General features: G+C 47.5%; 1 protein-coding gene across 3 annotated transcripts in view; it reads left to right on the top strand.

Moving 5' to 3' along the window:
• Positions 1-8,646: 8,646 nt before the first annotated feature.
• The window catches only part of BICDL1 (BICD family like cargo adaptor 1), a 62,855-nt gene continuing 51,886 nt past the window's right edge, over positions 8,647-19,615 (top strand). Inside the window, exon 1 of one of the 3 annotated variants that reach the window (XR_013391022.1) lies at positions 8,647-9,508. Coding sequence is in view for 2 of the 3 variants with exons in the window: in XM_028709412.2 (XP_028565245.2) it covers positions 9,068-9,508 (441 nt within the window). In the remaining variant the exon portion in view is untranslated. The remainder of the gene's footprint in view (positions 9,509-19,615) is intronic. The other 2 variants (XM_028709412.2, XM_028709414.2) reach the window with 2 other exon arrangements.

Here is a 19,615-nt window from a genome sequence, read left to right as displayed (position 1 = left end):
CTTCCTTTCTACATATATCACTTGCTTTAGTAAAGGGCTCCCAGGTACAAGAGAGCAAGAATGGGGAACCTTTCACAGCCCATGATTTTCATTTCCTTCTGGGCAACATTGTGAGAGCCACATGCCAGTGGTGGGTGCGGTCAGATACAAAAGTGGGCCACACAATTAGTGTGCATTTTACCTGTGTTCACTTAACACATTTCTGTGCACACTCACACACTTGCCTCTATCTTCCATCTGGGCAAGCAAGAGTTATTGCATGGCAAGGTCCCATACCCTCCCGGGAAGTGGAATAAAGACACATGAAACAGTATTTTAGGTTAATGGGTGAAAAAGGCCACAACTTTATTGGTTACAGAATGTGAGTGGTATTGGCTTAGGCATTTGAAACCACACGACTACAGTATATAGTGGTACCTTGGGTTAAGAACTAATTCCTTCTGGAGGTCCATTCTTAACCTGAAACTGTTCTTAACCTGAGGTACCACTTTAGCTAATGGGGCCTCCTGCTGCTGCCGCACCGCCGGAGCACGATTTCTGTTCTCATCCTGAAGCAAAGTTCTTAACCCAAGGTACTATTTCTGGGTTAGCGGAGTCTGTAACCTGAAGTATCTGTAACCTCAAGCATCTGTAACCCGAGGTACCACTGTATCTGACTCCTGCCCATCTGCAGGAGTCTTGGAAGAGTTAACCACCAGTAGGGGGAGCCCTGCTGATGCACATCAACTAGGACTTCCCCAGGGTCACCGCTAGGGGTCGTGTCATGGCCCAACCCCCAACCCCCCCAGTCTGGTGCTTCAGACAGAAACTACACCCCCTTGGATTCCTTTAAGGGAATACCCTTGAATTAGGAGGGGTAGGTGATGGCCACTACCTCCCCTCCCCTTCTACCTAATACTCCAATGCCTAACCACCTAACCTTACAAAGTTGTGATGATTTGCTACGAGGTAGGCGACAAAACCAAATGGCCGGTGCCAATTTCCCAAGTGGATGAATCCTGACCAGGCCCCTTGGACAACCAAGGCGACCAACTGAGGTCCATAGCAAGGTCAAGAACTAAAAGAGCCTAACCTAAGGGAGGGAGGGAGGAAGAACTGGCTGAGCAGGGAGAAAAACAGAGGTGAGTCCTCAGCCGCGGGCAGTTTAAATAGCCTGCTCCATGCCCCCAGACTGTCCGACCCTACCCTGCACACGTGGTGAGGGCTTGTTCCCAGCCTACAATGTCATCTCCCTGGGAAATGGCTTTATCAGAGTTCAAGGACACATTCCAGCCAAACAAAAACACCCAAGGAGGATGTGAAAAAGGGCCAGTGAGGGGGTGTGGCTTAGAGAGAGTCCGGAGGGTGAGGCAGAGATATTGGGGGGTGGGGCTGCCTTTAGTTTGAGGACTTCAGCCCAGAATGTGCAATACAGCCACAGATACACCCACTCTTATTGGGTCCAAAGTTTGCTCAATGGAGCAAGGCCCCTATAATTACAGAAGGCTTTCCCTAGTCGAATGGAACTACCCAGCCCAAGCTGCAAGTCTGTTAAAGTTGCAGGAAACTCTAGACTTGTGCTAAAGTCTACAGTTCATGTGTCTGCGGGACTTGACATCCTTCTGCGGGGCCTGCAAGACGGAGCTGTTCTGGCCTTCGGTCCGGGCCCAGTTTGACTCCCCTCTATGGACCCTGTAAGTTACCTCTTTGGCCCTTTTATCAGCTCATGTGGGACCAACATGGATAGCTGGTCCTGATGTATACTTAAGGTTCCCGACCCCTATGGTTGTAATTCGTGGGCAGTCATTTAATTTTATCCTGATTCTAATTTCTAAGCTGTATTTTAATTAATTGTTTGATTATGTCTTAATGTATTTGATATTTGATGTTAGGCACCCTGAGCCCGGTCTTGGCCGGGGAGGGTGGGGTATAAATAAAAAATTACTTACTTACTTACTAAAGCAACATGTAAGGCTGTGAAGCTTGTGTGTGAGTCTTCAGTGTGCACTTTTGTTGGAGCTGTCCAGGGTCATATTTGACCTCATGCATGGACCTGAAATCCAATGGAAACTCCATCTTTGGGCTTGAAACTCTGGGATTCCTTGCCTGGAATAGAACACTACAGTACTTCTGTCCCTGTTTAAATTTAGATCAGGGTTAGACAATGTAGTGTCCAATAGTCATGGATAATGAGAACTGGAGTCTTAACATCTGGAGGACACCGTATTAGTTACCCTGATTGTTAGAAAGGGTCCTGTATTTTTCTATTTTTGCTTTGTTATTCTGTTCAACACCTTGTACATTAATGCTAATGCCAATAAAATGCTTATCACTGGGTGTGTTGTAAGTAGGTCCTGACTGCATGTTGCCATGATGTTTTGCAGGTACCAACTTTGGGTTCCTGAGGGAAGAGAGACACTTGGCTCATTTTTTTAAGCCTTGTATTTGAACCCTAGTCACCATAGCAACACCATTGTTTAAATGAGGCATATATAGCCAGTAAGGTTGAAATTGTCATGGAACAATTGATGACATTGATAAGTACGGTAACTAAAGCTCATGCTATATACTAAAATGTTTTGTGTTGATGTGGTCCAATTTGAGAGGATATGATGAAGATCTATTGTTTTCCATAGAGAAGCATCTTATAAAACCAGTCATGCAGGAGCAATTCACAAAGTCAAGACTCCCCTTCCCCCAGGTCCTGCTATATAATAAAAGGAATACTACTTTGAATTAAAAGGGACGCGGGTGGCGCTGTGGGTTAAACCACAGAGCCTAGGACTTGCCGATCAGAAGGTTGGCGGTTCGAATCCCCGCGATGGGGTGAGCTCCCGTTGCTTGGTCCCTGCTCCTGCCAACTGAGCAGTTCGAAAGCACGTCAAAGTGCAAGTAGATAAATAGGTAGTGCTCCAGTGGGAAGGTAAACGGCGTCAGCCGCTCCCTTGGCCAATAAAGTGAGATGAGCACCGCAACCCCAGAGTCGGTCACGACTGAACCTAATGGTCAGGGGTCCCTTTACCTTTTTACTTTGAATTAGTTCATATAGCAGCCCCTAAAATCTATGGCTGCGTATCAATAAGCCCAGTAGTATGAGAGTATCTCAATAACTTTTCCTATCCTGGGCAAAGCAATCTGACGTTACAGTATCCCAGGATCATTTGTTGTTGTTGTTTAGTCGTTTAGTCGTGTCCGACTCTTCGTGACCCCATGGACCAAAGCACGCCAGGCACTCCTGTCTTCCACTGCCTCCCGCAGTTTGGTCAGACTCATGTTTGTAGCTTCCTGGGAAGTTGGTAGCTTCCCAGGATCATAGAATCATAATATTGCAGAGTTGGAAGGGACCCCAAGGGGCATCTATTCCAACCCCCATGATGCATGAATATTAACTAGATCATACATGACAGATTGCCATCCAACCTCTCTTTAAAACCTCCAAGGAAGGAGAGTCCATCACCTCCTTAGGGAGTCTGTTGCACTGTCCAACAGCTCTTACTGTCAGAAAGGTATTCCTGATGTTTAGTCAGAATCTCCTTTCTTGTTTCTTGAGTCGCTTCGTTCAGGTCCTAGCCTCCAGAGCAGGAGAAAACAAGCTTGCTCCATCTTCCGTGTGACAGCCTTTTAGATATAAGAACATTGCGTATCTCCTCTTTGCCAAGCTAACATGCCAAGTTCCCTCAACTGTTCCTCATAAGGTTTGTTTTCCAGACCCTTTATCATCTTGGTATAGTCCAGGAGTCAGCAAACTTTTTCACTGTCTCTCAGACTTTGTGGGGGGCTGGACTATATATATTTTTTGGGGGGGGATGAACGAATTCCTATGCCCCACAAATAACCCAGAGATGTATTTTAAATAAAAGGACACATTCTACTCATGTAAAAACACGCTGATTCCCGGACCGCATTTAGAAGGCGATTGGGCCGGATCTGGCCCCTGGGCCTTAGTTTGCCTACCCATGGTCTAGTTTGCCCTCAGAACTCTCTCTCTCCCCCCTCCCCCTGAGTATTTTTACCTGACTGGGATGTGTCCTTGAACTCTGATAATGAATGAAACTAGTATTAGTTGGCTCTGTCTGTTGTCTCTGGTTCTGCCCACTATCTGGGCTCCTTGCATTTCACCCTACCAGTCTCAATGAGCACCAGCCACTACTGAGAGCAGTGAGCACTTGGCAGCAGCTGAAGCTTGCAGTCCTTTGCCTTGGATGCTTAGCAGGTGTTGCTGATGGAGAGGGGAGCGGTGTCACCTGAGTGCTCATGTCTTAACCCTCTACAGGTGGGAGAAGGGAATTACACTAACATACCGTACTTCCCCCAGGAAAGGTGCAGTAGCTGTTAGTTCTGTGGTAGCAACATCATTTGCGGGATGCCAGACAGGCTGTGTGGCTCACACTATTGTGTGCTCCAACATCTTCCTGCCATTTCCCAGCATTTTCCACCTGCCTCACTTCTTCTAATGTCCTGGCCGGCCAGTGGGTTGCAGGGTATACAGCTCAAAATAATTTAGGATGACTGATGTAGCAAGAGACAGTTTCATGGACAGCTTCCAATGCATTCATATTTGCCCTCAATTGAATGGCTTTCATTCATAGATTTGGATCGGTGCACTACTTTGATCTGCTTCTGTGCATACCACAGTCAATGGCTGGATGATGACATGAAGGAGTTCAAAGCAAGCTCCCAGCCTGCTTCTGGAAATGGCATTCAATAATTTAATTCAGAGGACGATGACAGAGTTGTTTCTGAACTGGAGATTAATGGATGACCTTGAAGTAAACAAAGCATTAATATCCGACAGAGGGAGCATGTGAAGTGGGACATGGGGTGGGGGATGGGCTGGCATGTCTGGGGCAGGGGTGAGCACATTGTTCCGGGTTTGCAAGCCAATGCACTTGAGTGGAACTAGACAGAAGCCATGTGTCTGTCTCTGTGTGTGTGTGTCACTTATGTGCATGGAAGGTGCGAAAGCAACACTGACATATGTGGGGAGCTGGGTATGCCCATTCTCCCACCCAGTCCTCTGAGCTCCAACAGTTTTGGGGCATGGCTTTGTTTGGAGTGGATTAAATCCTGCTCCATATAATCCCTTTGTGTGCCATGCTCTGGAAAGAGGCATTAGAGATTAATGCTAACAGCACAGTGGCTTTTGCTAATCAGGCCAGGAGGATTATAACGGGCTCTACCAGCAGAAGGCGTAATATTGTGGATGCTCATTTCCTCTTGGTGAAGAGAAAGGAGAGAGGCTGGAAACAATCTCATAGGCTCTGTGAAAGACAAATTGAGTTCGAGCAGAACAAACTGTCTGTGGCTGCTTCAGAGTCTACAGACATAGAAAATCAATGTGGGGAAATCTTTCACTTCGAGAGCAGTGACTGGAGTGTGTGAATTACTGTAGGCTGAATTATTGGGGCTTTACATGGGGTTGCTCTGGAACAGAATTCAGAAACTGCAACTGGCCTATGATGCTGTGGCCAGACTTCTGACAGGGCGAGTTGGAGGATGACTCAAATTATTATTTTGCAGATCTAGAATTAGTGAATGCTAGAAATTAGTAAAATGGTAGAATTTAGATAATATTGGGGATACTGAAGGGAAAATAAGAGTCAGAACCATCTTGGTGGGCTGGCTGAAGAGAGACCGGGACAGAGGCATGGAGATGTCTTGGAATCTGATGCTGCACAGCTTGTGGGGAACAAGCCCCTTTTGAGATTTGAATGCTGTAAACCCTGCACTCGCTCCATCTACACCCAGGTGTAAATATGTGTAAAGTAAACCATACTTCTTTAAGACACCACAGTCTTGGCCATGTGTTGACTCCCAATGGAAACACAACCCTGGGTAAGCATGTGAAACCTCCTGAAATCTCGCTACTACAAGATTGGAAGAGATTGGAAGTGGCATTCAACCTTCGTGTCAGTAGCGGGATCTGTGTTCCCTGGTGGAAAGGGCCAAGAAGCAAAGTGTGCCTAAAGTCAAAATGGAGGGAGAAGCAGCAGCACCCCTTGAGCAGTTCAAGTGGATGAAAGGAGCACCACAATCGGCAAATGGAGCAGTATAGGCAGTGAAGTAACCAAAGGCTGGAGCAGCTTCTGCAGTCACATAAATGGTAGAGAGCTGTTCAACATAACAAAATAACCACAACCAGAGTGGATGAGCAGAGTGAGAAGCCTCACTGGATAGCAAAGTGAGACTCCATGTGAGGTGATAACCTTGCAATGGGTTCAAAATGACCTAGAATCCGAGTTTCCAGGCATCCAGATGAAGAAGGTAGCCAAAGAGACCTAGAGCTGAGGGGCTACTGATCAATCTTCCTACTTCCAGGCAGCCTGCTGTGGGAAAGGGTGTACAGTGGTACCTCGGGTTACAGATGCTTCAGGTTACAGACACTTCAGGTTACAGACTCCGCTAACCCAGAAATAGTACCTTGGGTTAAGAACTTTGCTTCAGGATGAGAACAGAAATCATGTGGCACGGTGACAGCAGGAGGCCCCATTAGCTAAAGTGGTGCTTCAGGTTAAGAACAGTTTAAGGTCAAGAATGGACCTCCGGAACGAATTAAGTTCTTAACCTGAGGTACCACTGTACAAGAGAAGAAGGGCTGGCAGGCAGAGCTGCTTCCGATTGATTTCACCATTTCCTGGGAGACTGCTGTAGAGGACAAAATGGAGGTGCCCAAGGGCATACAATAAGTGCTGCTAATTGATCTCTCTGCCCCTCAGGAGCCTGCTGGAGAAAAGGGTGTGCAAGAGGAACTTGTGCCAGAAAAGATTTCAAAGAAGGCACCTCCTCGCTGGGGAATACATTCTGCAAATGGAAAGCCACAACTGAAAAATGCCCCCCCCCCCCACCGCTCTGCTTCAGGGTCACTGCCACCCTCTGAGCCTCCTTCAGAGGGAGTTATGTTTATTAATTTCTGACATTGTTAATAGTCTGCTACTAAAGTTTCCTGTGACTGTTGTGGGTTTTTTTTCCTGATTGTGTTTTAACAGTACTGTAAGTTGCTTGGAGACCTTTGAGTAACTAACAGATCAAATTTGTCTCTGGGGCAACCCAGCCAGATGGATGGAGTATAAATAATAAAATAATAAGGTAAAGGTAAAGGTAAAGGTACCCCTGCCCGTACGGGCCAGTCTTGACACTCTAGGGTTGTGCGCTCATCTCATAGAGGCCGGGAGCCAGCGCTGTCCGCAGACACTTCCGGGTCACGTGGCCAGCGTGACGAAGCTGCTCCGGCGAACCAGCACCAGAGCAGCACACGGAACGCCGTTTACCTTTACCGACAGCGCCACCCGCGTCCCAAGAAATAAAATAATAATTATTAGTAAAAGGTAATTAGGTTGTCATGACTGACTCTGGGGTTGCGGCGCTCATCTTGCTTTACTGGCCAAGGGAGCCGGCGTACAGCTTCCGGGTCATGTGGCCAGCATGACTAAGCCGCTTCTGGTGAACCAGAGCAGTGCACGGAAACGCCGTTTACTTTCCCGCCAGAGCGGTACCTATTTATCTACTTGCACTCTGACGTGCTTTCAAACTGCTAGGTTGGCAGGAGCAGGGACCGAGCAGCGGGAGCTCACCCTGTTGCAGGAATTCGAACCGCCGACCTTCTGATCGGCAAGTCCTAGGCTCTGTGGTTTAACCCACAGCGCCACCTGCATCCCAATAATTACTATAATTATTAGTAGTATTATAATTATTATTATTAGTAGTAGTAGTAAAAACAGCAACTTGGATCCAATTAATTTCAGCCGGTCTACTCTGAATAGAACTTAGTTCGCTACAACACTGAAGTCTTTTAAGTTGCCAGGGGACCCTTCCTTGAATTCAGGGAGGATCTGCTAATTCGTTATAGTGGCTGTGAAGAAGGTGTGGGAGGGAAGCTATTTAACACCACAAACGGAAGCTCAGTTTACTGAGAAGTAAATCCTGCCAAATTCAATTGGACTTACTCTCCAACCAGCGCCTTTAGGATTGCAGCCAGAGGCTATCACCACCCACCTGGGATGTAATTGAACTGCATGGGCCTTACTTCTGAGGAGACGTTTTATAGGGGTCCGCTCCAATATGCCGGATTCCTGAACGCAGAGTCTGCTGGCGAGAGCAGAAGAGCAATGCCCTTAGAGATGTGCTGTTTGATGCAGCTGCCTACAAATATGATACGATAATCTTTATTGTCATTGTCCCATACAGAACAACGAAATTGAAAAAAATCTGCATAAGACATTCAAAAACCTGCTATGCCAGCTATCCCGACCGGGTTAGCCCCCTAAAAACTCTGATACCCCATTTTTAAATACAGTATACTCCCTCAGAGAGTACACTGCATTTCAAACCAAAATCGCATTTGGATAGAAACTGTTTCTCAGGCGGCTAGTCCTAGTCTTTATAACCCTGTACAGTACCTTCTTCCAGAAGGCAAAAGCTGCAAGAGATAATTTCTTAGCAAATCAAACAATTGGGCCCAGCGCCAGCCCAGGGCAAGAAGAGCGAAGGGAAAGTTCCCGGGCATGCAGGGGGTTAAGTCAAGGCAGGGCTGCGGGGAGGGGAGGGGGCCGCACCTGTGGGCCAGTTTGTGTGGAGCTACCGGGCTAAGCGAATCAGAGCAGGCCGCCAAACAGGTGTTTGCTGCCGTCAGGGGCGAGGGGCGGGGCGGCGGGGCCGGGCTTGCGAGTCGGCTGGCTGTTTGTGCAGCAGCAGCCGGCGGCGGCGGCCTTCCGCGAGCTTCCCGGGGCCGCGCGATGTTTTGTAGGCGCCTCGGCGGAGATGGGGCTCGGGGAGCGGCGCTGCAAAGCTGGGCCGGCGGCAGCAGCAGGAAGAAAAGCCACGACGACGACGACTGCTGCTGCTGCTTTAACTCGGCCGAGGGAGGGACGTCCCGATCGCCTTGAGAGCGCGCGGCTCCAGCGGGGCGGCGAGACAGAGTAGGCGGCGGCGGCGGCGGCCCCCGCGCGCAAGCCCAGGGCGGCTCGGCTCGCCTCCGCGCAGGGGCGCACGGAAAAGGCAGGAGAGGAGAAACGCGGCTCCCTCCCCGCTGCGGGCTCCGGGCTCCCTGCTCCGCTGGCTTTCGTAGCCTGGAGTGGCCCGGGGCCCGGCCATGTCCGCTTTCTGCTTGGGGCCCGTTTCAGCACCATCGGAACTGGACAGCGCCTGCCGCATGGAACTGCAAGGGCCGCCCCAGTCGACGTCGGAGGGGGGAGCCAAGGACAGCCGGAGCTCGCCCACAGCCGGGCCCGCCGCCGCCGCCGCCGCTTCCTCTTCCTCTTCCTCGGCCTTCGAGGTGGGCGGCTCGGAAGGAGAGCTGGAGCTGGAGGAAGAGCTGGCTCTGCTAGCCGCCGCCGGGGATGCTGCGCCCGGGGAGCCCGAGTCCATGGGCCCGGCGGAGGCGGCTCCGCAGCCGGAGCTGCTCTCCCTGATGAGGCAGAAGGAGAAGGATTTGCTGTTAGCAGCGCGGCTCGGGAAGGCGCTGCTGGAGCGCAACCAGGATATGAGCCGCCAGTACGAGAGGATGCACAAGGAGCTGACGGATAAGCTGGAGGTGAGGCGGCCCGGACGAAGAGGGCGAGGAGGGGAGGGGAAGGGGAAGCCGCCCCTCGCTGGGGCTGATTCTGGAAGGGAGAGAGCTGCGTCTCTATGACTCAGGTGGCCTGCCCGGAGATTGGGGCCGAGGAGCTTCCTCCTACCCATAACCCCAGATGTGCAAGCAGGGGACAGTTAATGTGAACTCGGGTTTACAGAAGGCCTCGACCCAGAACCAAGGTGGCAGGTTCCAAAACACATTTTTGTGTGTATGTGTGTGTTTTTGGGTCTACAGTCTAGGCCCTGGGTGTGAATATTCAACCAAAGGGCATCTGACCATGTGCAGAGAACATCTTTTGGGGATGATGAAGAGTTTCTGAGCATGTGCAGAGAGCCTCTCCCATCAGCTAACTCCAGCCGCCCCCTTTCTTTCCCCAAGACCTTTGCATCTTGGATTGTGACATACACTTTCTAATTTGTCATTGCTAATAAGGGTTTATGACTTCAGGTTTGGGTCTCGGGGTCTCCTGTTTGTAGTGGGGGGGAGGGAAGTATTCTGCCCATGCTCAGGACTGCCATTTATGGGAACCTAACCTCATTTGAGAGGACTGAATTCAGGGTACTGGCAAATAGATTGTGCTGCCGGGGCCTAGCAAGTCATGGTGGCTCTAACTAAGGCCACAGAGAAGGTTTGAGCAGTGGAGCAGAGGAAGAGCAGAACTTCTGTGTAATATCAAACTAACCTGAAGTATCTGAAAGGTGCAGTCCTGAGAGGAGAGGGGAAGGCCCTGTACATTTGCCAGATGTCCCTTAATCATTTCTAATGCTACAGAAGACATATTTAGTGCCAGCATGGGATGAAATATAGAAACTGCATGCAACAAACATAGAAATGTCCTTCGTCTGACCAGGCTCTAGCGCTGGGAGCCCCATCAACATATTGCCCCTATTTGTGGTAAGCTCAGAGTCAGGGAAGCCTGAGGACCTCCAGGCCTCTCTGTCTGGCCCTTGGGACTCTCCTGTGCCACACCCTCTCTCCCCAAGCCACAACTCTTTCTGTCCCTGCTTCGCACCCTTGTGAGTGTTGTTGTCTGTCTGGAATTTTCATAAAGAAATAAATGTGTATTCTCCATTTCTAGGGCCTATGTACTGCTCAGTGTGCCTTACAGTTATTTTAAAATCACAGTAGCATATGAAAGGTGTGTGTGTGGGGGGGAATCGTTAAAATACAACAGAAAACAGTCTTCAACTTGGTGTCCTTCCAAATGTCCTGGACCACAGCTCCCATCATCCCCAGCCAGCATGGCCATGCTAGCTAGGGCTGATGGAAACATGTCCTTAAACTCTGGTAATGGCTCTTGCTTGTCTCGATGGAGTCTAGAGACGGAGGGGTGTGCAGAGAATCTAACCCGCTGTACAAAGGCACATTAACATACATTGTTCCATCTGCTTTTGCCTCTGGTCCCACCCACCAACAGCAGGCGACTCCCTGCAAGGGCGTGTGGCCCTTGCACTGAAAAAATATTTCCTAGCCCCTCTATAGGCCTCTTACTTTTACCCATTCAAAGGGAGTTGAGAAAGAATGGGATGGGGGAGAGAGACCAAGGATTGCCACCTAAGCAGTAGAGATGAGAGCAGGTTAACTATCCTGCACATCAGGGAGTGTGTGGGCCTAACCTGTAACCCTCCAGAGGTGGCTGTGTTCCAGCTTCCATAATCCCCGGCCATTGATGATGTGATGGGACATGGCATTGGGTTGCATCTGGAGGGACACAGGTTCCCCTTCCCTGTTTTAGATGTTCCTGGGCTGCAAGTTCCACCAGCCCCAGCCAGTATGGGCAATTGTCAGGGATTGTTGGAACTTTAGTCCAACGACATTTGGAGGTCCACGGGTTTCTCACTTTTTCTGTACATGAGAGTTGGAGCTCTGTGTGGTCTTACCCTGGGTAGGCTCCACGTGTAACTTCTTGGTCTTTTCCTGTTAGTATTTGGACTGTGTCATTTTTGTTTACACATACACACACACACACACACACACAAAACAAATTTTGCAAGTAGGAGGATAAGTTTGCAGGAAGCAACATGCTCCTAGTTGCCCAGATGATCAGCAGCAGTTATGCTGTGCTCCAAGGACGATGCTCTGTCCCACTTGCACTTTCCATGGTTTCATAACTTATTTTGAAGCCTTGATTCTCAGAGTGAGAGGGCCTCCCTAAACAAGCACAGGCAGTTGTCAGGGGGAGGGATAAAATGCCACTGTAGGCCCCTCCTAGCCTAGTTCTTTGGGCCTGCTGATTGGAGGAGGAGACAGCATGCTAGCCTATGCACTCTCCAATCAGTGTGCCCTGAATGACACTGGCATCCTACAGTGCTGAGGCTGACAGATCTGGGGGAGAATGGGTGTAATATCTCTTTCACCACTCACCCTTTCGTGATACCTTTTTTATTTCTGTGGATTCCTTCCCTTTAGGGCAGGGGTGTGGTTCAAGTAACACTTCAAAAGTTGTCAGACTCCTGGTCCCACCAGGCTTAGCCAGTGCAGCCAATGATCAGGGATGATGAAACTGTAGGCTGTGTAAAGGTAAAGGGACCCCTGACCATTAGGTCCAGTCGTGGCCGACTCTGGGGTTGCGGTGCTCATCTTGCTTTATTGGCCGAGGGAGCCGGCGTACAGCTTCCGGGTCATGTGGCCAGCATGACTAAGCTGCTTCTGGTGAACCAGAGCAGTGCATGGAAATGCCATTTACCTTCCCGCTGGAGCGGTTCCTATTTATCTACTTGCACTTTGACGTGCTTTCGAACTGCTAGGTGGGCAGGAGCTGAGACCGAGCAATGGGAGCTCACCCCGTTGCGGGGATTTGAACCGCCGACCTTCTGATCAGCAAGTCCTAGGCTCCGTGGTTTAACCCACAGCACCACTCGCGTCCTCCGTAGACTGTGTACCATAGCTGTCAACTTTTCCCTTTTCTTGTGAGGAATCCTTTTCGGAATAAGGGAATTTCCCTTTAAAAAAGGGAAATCTTGATAGCTATGCTGTGTACACACTATATATCATTAAAGCACGTTCAAGCACATTCTTTCCTTGAACTAATTCTGGGCACCATAGTTTAAGAGTATAGGTTTATACTGGACCGTTCACGTACCATTCTGTTTTATTATATTCTCTGTGAAACTTCCCCAGTGTTACTGCATTTTGTCGTCCAGAGGAGCACCCTTGCTCAATAGCACAACAAAAGCAGGACAAAACAAAACAGGACACTTGCCCCAAGAGTTCTGCAGGTGTAAACAATACTGAAGGCAGGATCATATATAACTTCCCTGATATTGCCATGAGCACCGAATGATAATGAATGCTCAGTAACAAGGATGTCTGGCTGGGTCCTTAATCTACATTCTCTCCTTCCCACTAAGCATTTAGTTACTTAGTTAACAGAAGCCGCTGGAGCAGTGTACAGGATAAAACACAAAACCCATTTCTAAAAGCAATAAAATCATTTCTAAAACCCCATCTTACCAATTCTATAAAACAACAAAACTGTTTTTGCAAACAGGCAATCAGTATTGTGTAAGTGACTGGGTCAGCCATCAAGGAAAGCCTAAAAAGGTATTAATTAGGGAGCTAAACAACATGATGTGATGCACCTGTGCAATTCTGGCTGGTAATTGATTGCAGGGGGCTGGGCTTACAATCCTGAAATCCTAGTTTCTAGGGCAAGCTAAGCACACCCTCAAGAGTGCCTGTCTGAGAATTGCAGTTGCTAGGCAGGTATATATTGGGTGAGGCGGTCCCTTAGGTAAGCTGGTCCCAATGCTAAAAGTAGAAACCTTGAAATGTTCCTTTTCATTTCATAAAATTGATACACCAGTTTAAAAAACCCCTCAAAGTAGTTTACAAAGAGAAATGTTCCTGGTAGCATATTGGCAGCCAGTGCAGCACTCTCAGAGGTGTCATACGGTGTTAAAAAAATGCCCCAGTCAACAACCTAGTTGCTGCATTCTATACCAGCTGTAGTTTCCAAGTTAAGCCCCAAGGGATGCCCCACTTAGAGCACATTGCAAACAACTTTAATGCAGATACCTACTAGGCTGTTTTGAGTTTGATTTATATACTGTACTTAAAAACCTCCAAGAAAGGAGAGTCCACCACAGAGGTCAGCAAACTTTTTCCACTGCCCCTCAGACCTTGTGGGGGGCCGGACTATATTTTGAAGGGAAAAAATGAATGAATTCCTATGCTCCACAAATAACCCAGAGATGCATTTTTAATAAAAGCACACATTCTACTCATGTAAAAACATGCAGATTCCCAGACCGTTCACGGGCCAGATTTAGAAGGCCGTTGGGCCGGATCTGACCCCAGGGCCTTAGTTTGCTGACCCATGGTTCACCATCTCTTGCAGAAGTCTGTTCCACTGTTGAATAGCTCTTACTGTCAGAAAATTCTTCCTGATGTTTAGTCAGAATCTACTTCATTGTAACTTGAATCCATTGGTTCGGCTCCTAGCCTCCAGAACAGGTAGAGGCAATTCAATACTATAGAGTTTACAGCAGCTGTCCTCGTGCCCTGCTGATATTTTTGGCTACAACTTCCATCAGCCCCTGCTGGCCCTAGACAGAGTGAGGTGGGATGAGACCAGCCACCCTGGGGAGGGGGACAGCCGTGTATGCCACCTTGAGCTCGTTGAAGGGAAGGTGGGATATAAATAAAATAAATAAATATTCACCACATCATCAATTCCGCTTTCAAACTGCTTTTGACAGGGAGAGTGTTCTGTCTCCAGCCTGTAACTTCTATGAAAAAAGCACAAAATGACCATTTTCCTGAAATTCCATCTATTAGCCCTAGTGTGGTGCTGTATTCTCCCCCACCCTCTTTCTATATAAAATGACCTTAATTCTTTCATGCCTGGAAATGACTGCACTAAATCCTCCAAATGAGCTTTCCATGACCTCCAGCATTAATGCTTTAGGACAGTGTTTCCCAACCTTGTGCCTCCAGCTGTTTTTGGACTACAATTCCCATCATCCCTTGCCACTGGTCTTGCTAGTCAGGGATGATGGGAGTTGTAGTTCAAAAACAGCTGGAGGCACAAGGTTGGGAAACACTGCTTTAGGAAACACAAGGAAACCACTGAGAGACCCTTTATGTATCCAGGAGTGACGGAGCGTTCTATAAATTGCTTCTGGTATGAACTGCTTTGCATACATCTAGCACCAACCTTTTTCTTAAAGGCCAATGAAGAACATAGAAAGCTGCCTTGCCTTGAGTCTGACCCATGCTCCCACCTTCCTGAGTGCTGTTGACACTGACTGGCAGCAGTTCTCCAGAGTTTCAGGCAGAAACCTTTGGAGAGCTGCTGCCACCAGTCAGTGTCAATAGTACTCAGCAAGTGTGGGATGTGAAACACAAGAGCAGTCAAGTACAACATTCCTAGAGTGAACATGTTTACACACGGGGAGGAATGTTTGTCCAGCCAACAGGTAAACTTCCTGTTTCCCTCCGGGCTGGGACAGACTTCCTCTGCATGTGACTAGAGGTGGGCGTGGCCTCACCTGTGCAGGTAACGACAAAAGCACAGGGCAGGACAGCCATCTCTCTCTCTATGACTATTTTCGTCGAAGAAGCAACATCTGCTTAGCCAAAGATGCTCTCTTGGCAAGGACAGTCTCCTTATGAGATAGTTTCCAGGTGTATGTTACTTTTCTAAGCTACATCTGCCTTCTGTGATCCGACTGTGAACAGAATGTGAGTGAGTAAACTTTTTAAAATACTTTTATAGAAGACTGTGTCGTGTCTTATCTTTTATGAGCGAATAAGGGGAAAATACCAGAGCAGTTATTACAGAGGCTTTAGCAAGCCTGAGCAAACGCATCCACTGTGAGTTTAAAAGGGGGAATGTTACTCTGCTAAATTGTGAACTTGTTAACACAAGCTGGAAAGGCTATAATCAAACAATATATCCTCTCCTGCATCCCTGAACAGTAAGATGGATCAGGAGTTCAGCTCAGTATAAAGCAGCTTCCTATGTTCCTTATTGATTTCACACAGGGAATGTTCCCAGCCCTACCTGGAGATGCCAGCAATTCAACCTGGGATTTTCTGCATGCTAAGCAGGTGCTCTACCACTGAGCTATGGCCCTTCACTATATTGAGTCACACTATTGGTCCATCTGGCTCAGTATTTTCTACCCTGACTGGCAGTACCTTTCCAGGATTTGGGGCAGCGGTCACTCCAGCCCTGAGACATTCTGCATGCAAAGCAGGTGCTCTACCACTAAGCTACAGCTGTTCCCCACTGGTCACCATCTTCTGCTTCCCCATATTTCAAGTTTCTCTCACCTTCCACAAATATGTAGGCCACACTGGTCTCTGGCCCATCATGAGTTTATTTCCGTGACAATATGTAGTCATTGAGCTCTCAGTCGTCTCTCATGCAACTGCACTAGATGCAACAGCTTCAATCCTGTATGCACTCACAGACTTTCTTGGGAGTAAGGCCCATTGAACACTATGGGCTTTTCCCCCCCTAAAGGCACGCAGCATGGCAATGTGAGAGATGGAGCCTGAATCTAGAATCCCTTTGTTCAACTCTTGCCTCGGCTATAAACTCACTTGTGACCTGAGATATGAACTCACTCAGTCTCTCTCTTCAGTAAAAAAAACACCAAACTAATGCTAAATAGTTTTTATATTGTGTTTCAATGCTGTAACCTGCCCTGGAACCTTAGGGTGAAGGGTGGGTAAATAATAATAATAATAATAATAATAATAATAATAATAATAATAATAATATTGCAAGTGGCCTGATGCCCTCCAGATATTTTGATTACAAATCTCAGGCAGCATGGTCATGCTAAAATCGTGTGCCTGAAGCACTTTGGACAATCAGAATTGTATAAATGCTATGCATTTTTTTTATCCTTGAATCTACTTGGAGATGAGGTGCTAAAAATGTAATAAGGTTGCTTTAAAAGCTTACTGTGTGGTAGATGCATTCAGAAGGTCCCAGGTGTGATCCCCTGCCTCTCCAGGAAAGGCTGGGACAAATCACTATCTGAAACTCTAGAGAGTGACTGCCAGTCAGTGTGGACCACACTGAGCTAGATTGACCAATGAGTCTGACTTGGTATAAATCAACTTCCTTTGTTCATCAGGAGGAATTTGAAGGAAGGAGAGATGCTATCGTACAGGTGTTGTAGGGAATGGTTTTAGGCAGAGGTGAAAGCAAGGGAGGAATGGCAGTTAAGGATAAGGATATCAGTGACTGCTAGCCATGGTGGCTAGGCTCTGCCTGCTGGCCTGATCCAGCAGGCTATTCTTATGTTTTTATTTAAGAGAACAAGAGACTTTGGGTGTTGTCCCAGATTATCTGTTTATTGAGCATTCATCTTGATAAAAGAATGAAAGACAATCCTAATGATAATTTTTGTTACTATATATCTTATATGGCTGCTTTTGTGTGTGTGTGTGTGTGTGTGTGTGTGTGTGTGTGTGTGTGATTGTATATGGATGTTTTTAGATGGTCTGTACCTGTAATGCATAATAAAGGTTTGGCAAAAGAAAGATTCATTTTGATTTGTTTTCAGAGAGACTGGACAACGGTGGCTATTTAATGAGCATTCATTCTGATTTGTTTGCAGGGAGGTTAGATGACATTGCATCAAAGCAGGTGTTATTCCACACTTTTCACAGCATTGCCCCAATGCTTTCCTTAGCTCGGAAAGTCTCGTCTTTTGCAGGAAGCAGGTATGCTGCAAAAGGCCTCCTAATTAGCCATAATTGTGTGACCTGAATTTGCTGGTATGTGATTGAATCCCACCGACAATACTGACGGGGTATAAAGCTGCTCCATTTTCTCGTTTAAGTTAACCCTTTGTTCCCAACCACGAGGACAGAGATGTTTACTTTTAGGAGAAGGGTCAAAGCACAGCGGTAGGGCAACTGCTTTGCATGCAGAAGATTCAATTGCTGGTGTCTGCAGTCAGGGCTGGGAAACCCCCTGCCTGAAATCCATGAGAAGCATAGAAAACTGCTTTACACTGGGCTGAACCCTTGATCTATCTACCACAGAACTGTTTTTTTAAAATGTATTTTTATTAAATATTTTCTTGATTTACAAAAGTATGTGCAATGTCTCTCTTATTTTTCCCCCATGTAACTTTTTTTACAAATCGGTTTCATTTGTTGAGACACTAGGAAGAAAAAGGGGGGAGAAAGATGAGTGGGGGTGGGGTTGGGTGGCGATGTTTCTATTTTACTCAATATATGTGGGGTTTGGTGTCAGCGTTGCTTGTGCAGGTTCTCTGCTGTTCACTTGTGTTCCTTTGGTGGTGAGAGAGGTTGGGGTTAGCCTAGGGCAGGGGTAGGCAGACCAAGGCCCGGGGGCCGGATCCGGCCCAATCGCCTTCTCAATCCGGCCTGCGGACAGTCCAGGAATCAGCGTGTTTTTAGATGAGTAGAATGTGTCCTTTTATTTAAAATGCATCTCTGGGTTATTTGTGGGGCCTGCCTGGTGTTTTTACATGAGTAGAATGTGTGCTTTTATTTAAAATGCATCTCTGGGTTATTTGTGGGGAATAGAAATTCGTTCATTTTTTTCCCTTCACAATATAGTCCGGCCCCCCACAAGGTCTGAAGGACAGTGGACCGGCTCCCTGCAGAAAAAGTTTGCTGACCCCTGGCCTAGGGTGTGGTTGTTCATTTGTACCACAGAACTGTTGACACTGACTGGCATCAGCTCTCCAAAGGCTTAGACAGGTTTCCGTCTGAAACTCTGGAGAGCTGCTGCCAGTCAGTGTCAACAGCATTCAGCAAGATGGATCTTTTTGTGGGGATATTCAGCAAATTGTCGTTGATGCAATAATAGTGGATTAGTGGTAGATTTACACTACAGTTTCTGCACATAATTCCTCTTTATTAATTTTTCTGTGATGCTGTGTGCTATAATGCAGCAAAGTAGGACACACACACCAGGACATTAGTGGTATAAAAACTTACAGGATATCACACTGGTGGCTGATGCCCATGGGACCGGTAGGGTGGAATTCAGCACCATGCTATTACAATAATGATGTCAGCACAAGCATGTCATTCCTGATAGAATTATCTCTCCTCGTCTCCCTCTGCACTCCTCAAATCCCCTTGGTGACTGGGAGCGGACGCCGAGACCACATAACACCCGTCTTGAAAGACCTACATTGGCTCCCAGTACGTTTCCCAGCACAATTCAAAGTGTTGGTGCTGACCTTTAAAGCCCTAAACGGCCTCAGTCCAGTATACCTGAAGGAGTGTCTCCACACCCATCGTTCGGCCCGGACACTGAGGTCCAGCTCCGAGGGCCTTCTGGCGGTTCCCTCACTGCGAGAAGCCAAGTTACAGGGAATCAAGCAGAGGGCCTTCTCGGTAGTGGCACCCACCCTGTGGAACGCCCTCCCACCAGATGTCAGAGAACAACAACTACCAGACTTTTAGAAGACATCTGAAGGCAGCCCTGTTTAGAGAAGCTTTTAATGTTTGATGTATTACGGTATTTTAATATTTTGTTGGAAGCCACCCAGAGTGGCTGGGGAAGCCCAGCCAGATGGGCAGGGTATAAATAATAAATTGTGCAGGGTATAAAATGATAAATTAATATTATTAGTATTATTATTATTAATTCCCTGGAGCCAATTTGGGGGAGCACAGGGGAGAAGAAGTTATAAAGCTCTGTTGTGCTAGTGGGTATCGTTGCACAGACTTCCACAAGTATAATATTTAGCCGAATCCGGTCTGTAATTCTAGATTTGTCCCCATTTTTCTCATTGTTGAGTCCTACAAAGGCAACACTAAGACTAAAGAGAAGGACGCTGACAGGCAGTGCCACTCTGTGGGCTGAATGTGAGTAGGAAGGCAGGGAGATGGGGGCTGGTTGAGGGCAGACTAAGGTTGGTGGGGCAGTACCCCATTTGCCAAAATGAATCAGTCTGCTAGACCATCTAATTCAGCATATTCTGTCAGCTTTTGGATCCGAGGTCTATCAGAAAAAATAAAGAATAAATCAAAACAGGATTTTTTTTCAAAGTGGGAGGTTTTCAAATAGTATCTGAAAAATAAATATAGTAGTTTAAATTCTGTTGCAGCACTTAA

This window comes from Podarcis muralis, chromosome 16, assembly GCF_964188315.1.
Source record: "Podarcis muralis chromosome 16, rPodMur119.hap1.1, whole genome shotgun sequence".
In the NCBI taxonomy this organism is placed as follows: Eukaryota; Metazoa; Chordata; class Lepidosauria; order Squamata; family Lacertidae; genus Podarcis; species Podarcis muralis.
The sequence above is the reverse complement of the archived record's forward strand: the minus strand, read 5'-3'. Positions and strand labels throughout refer to the sequence as shown.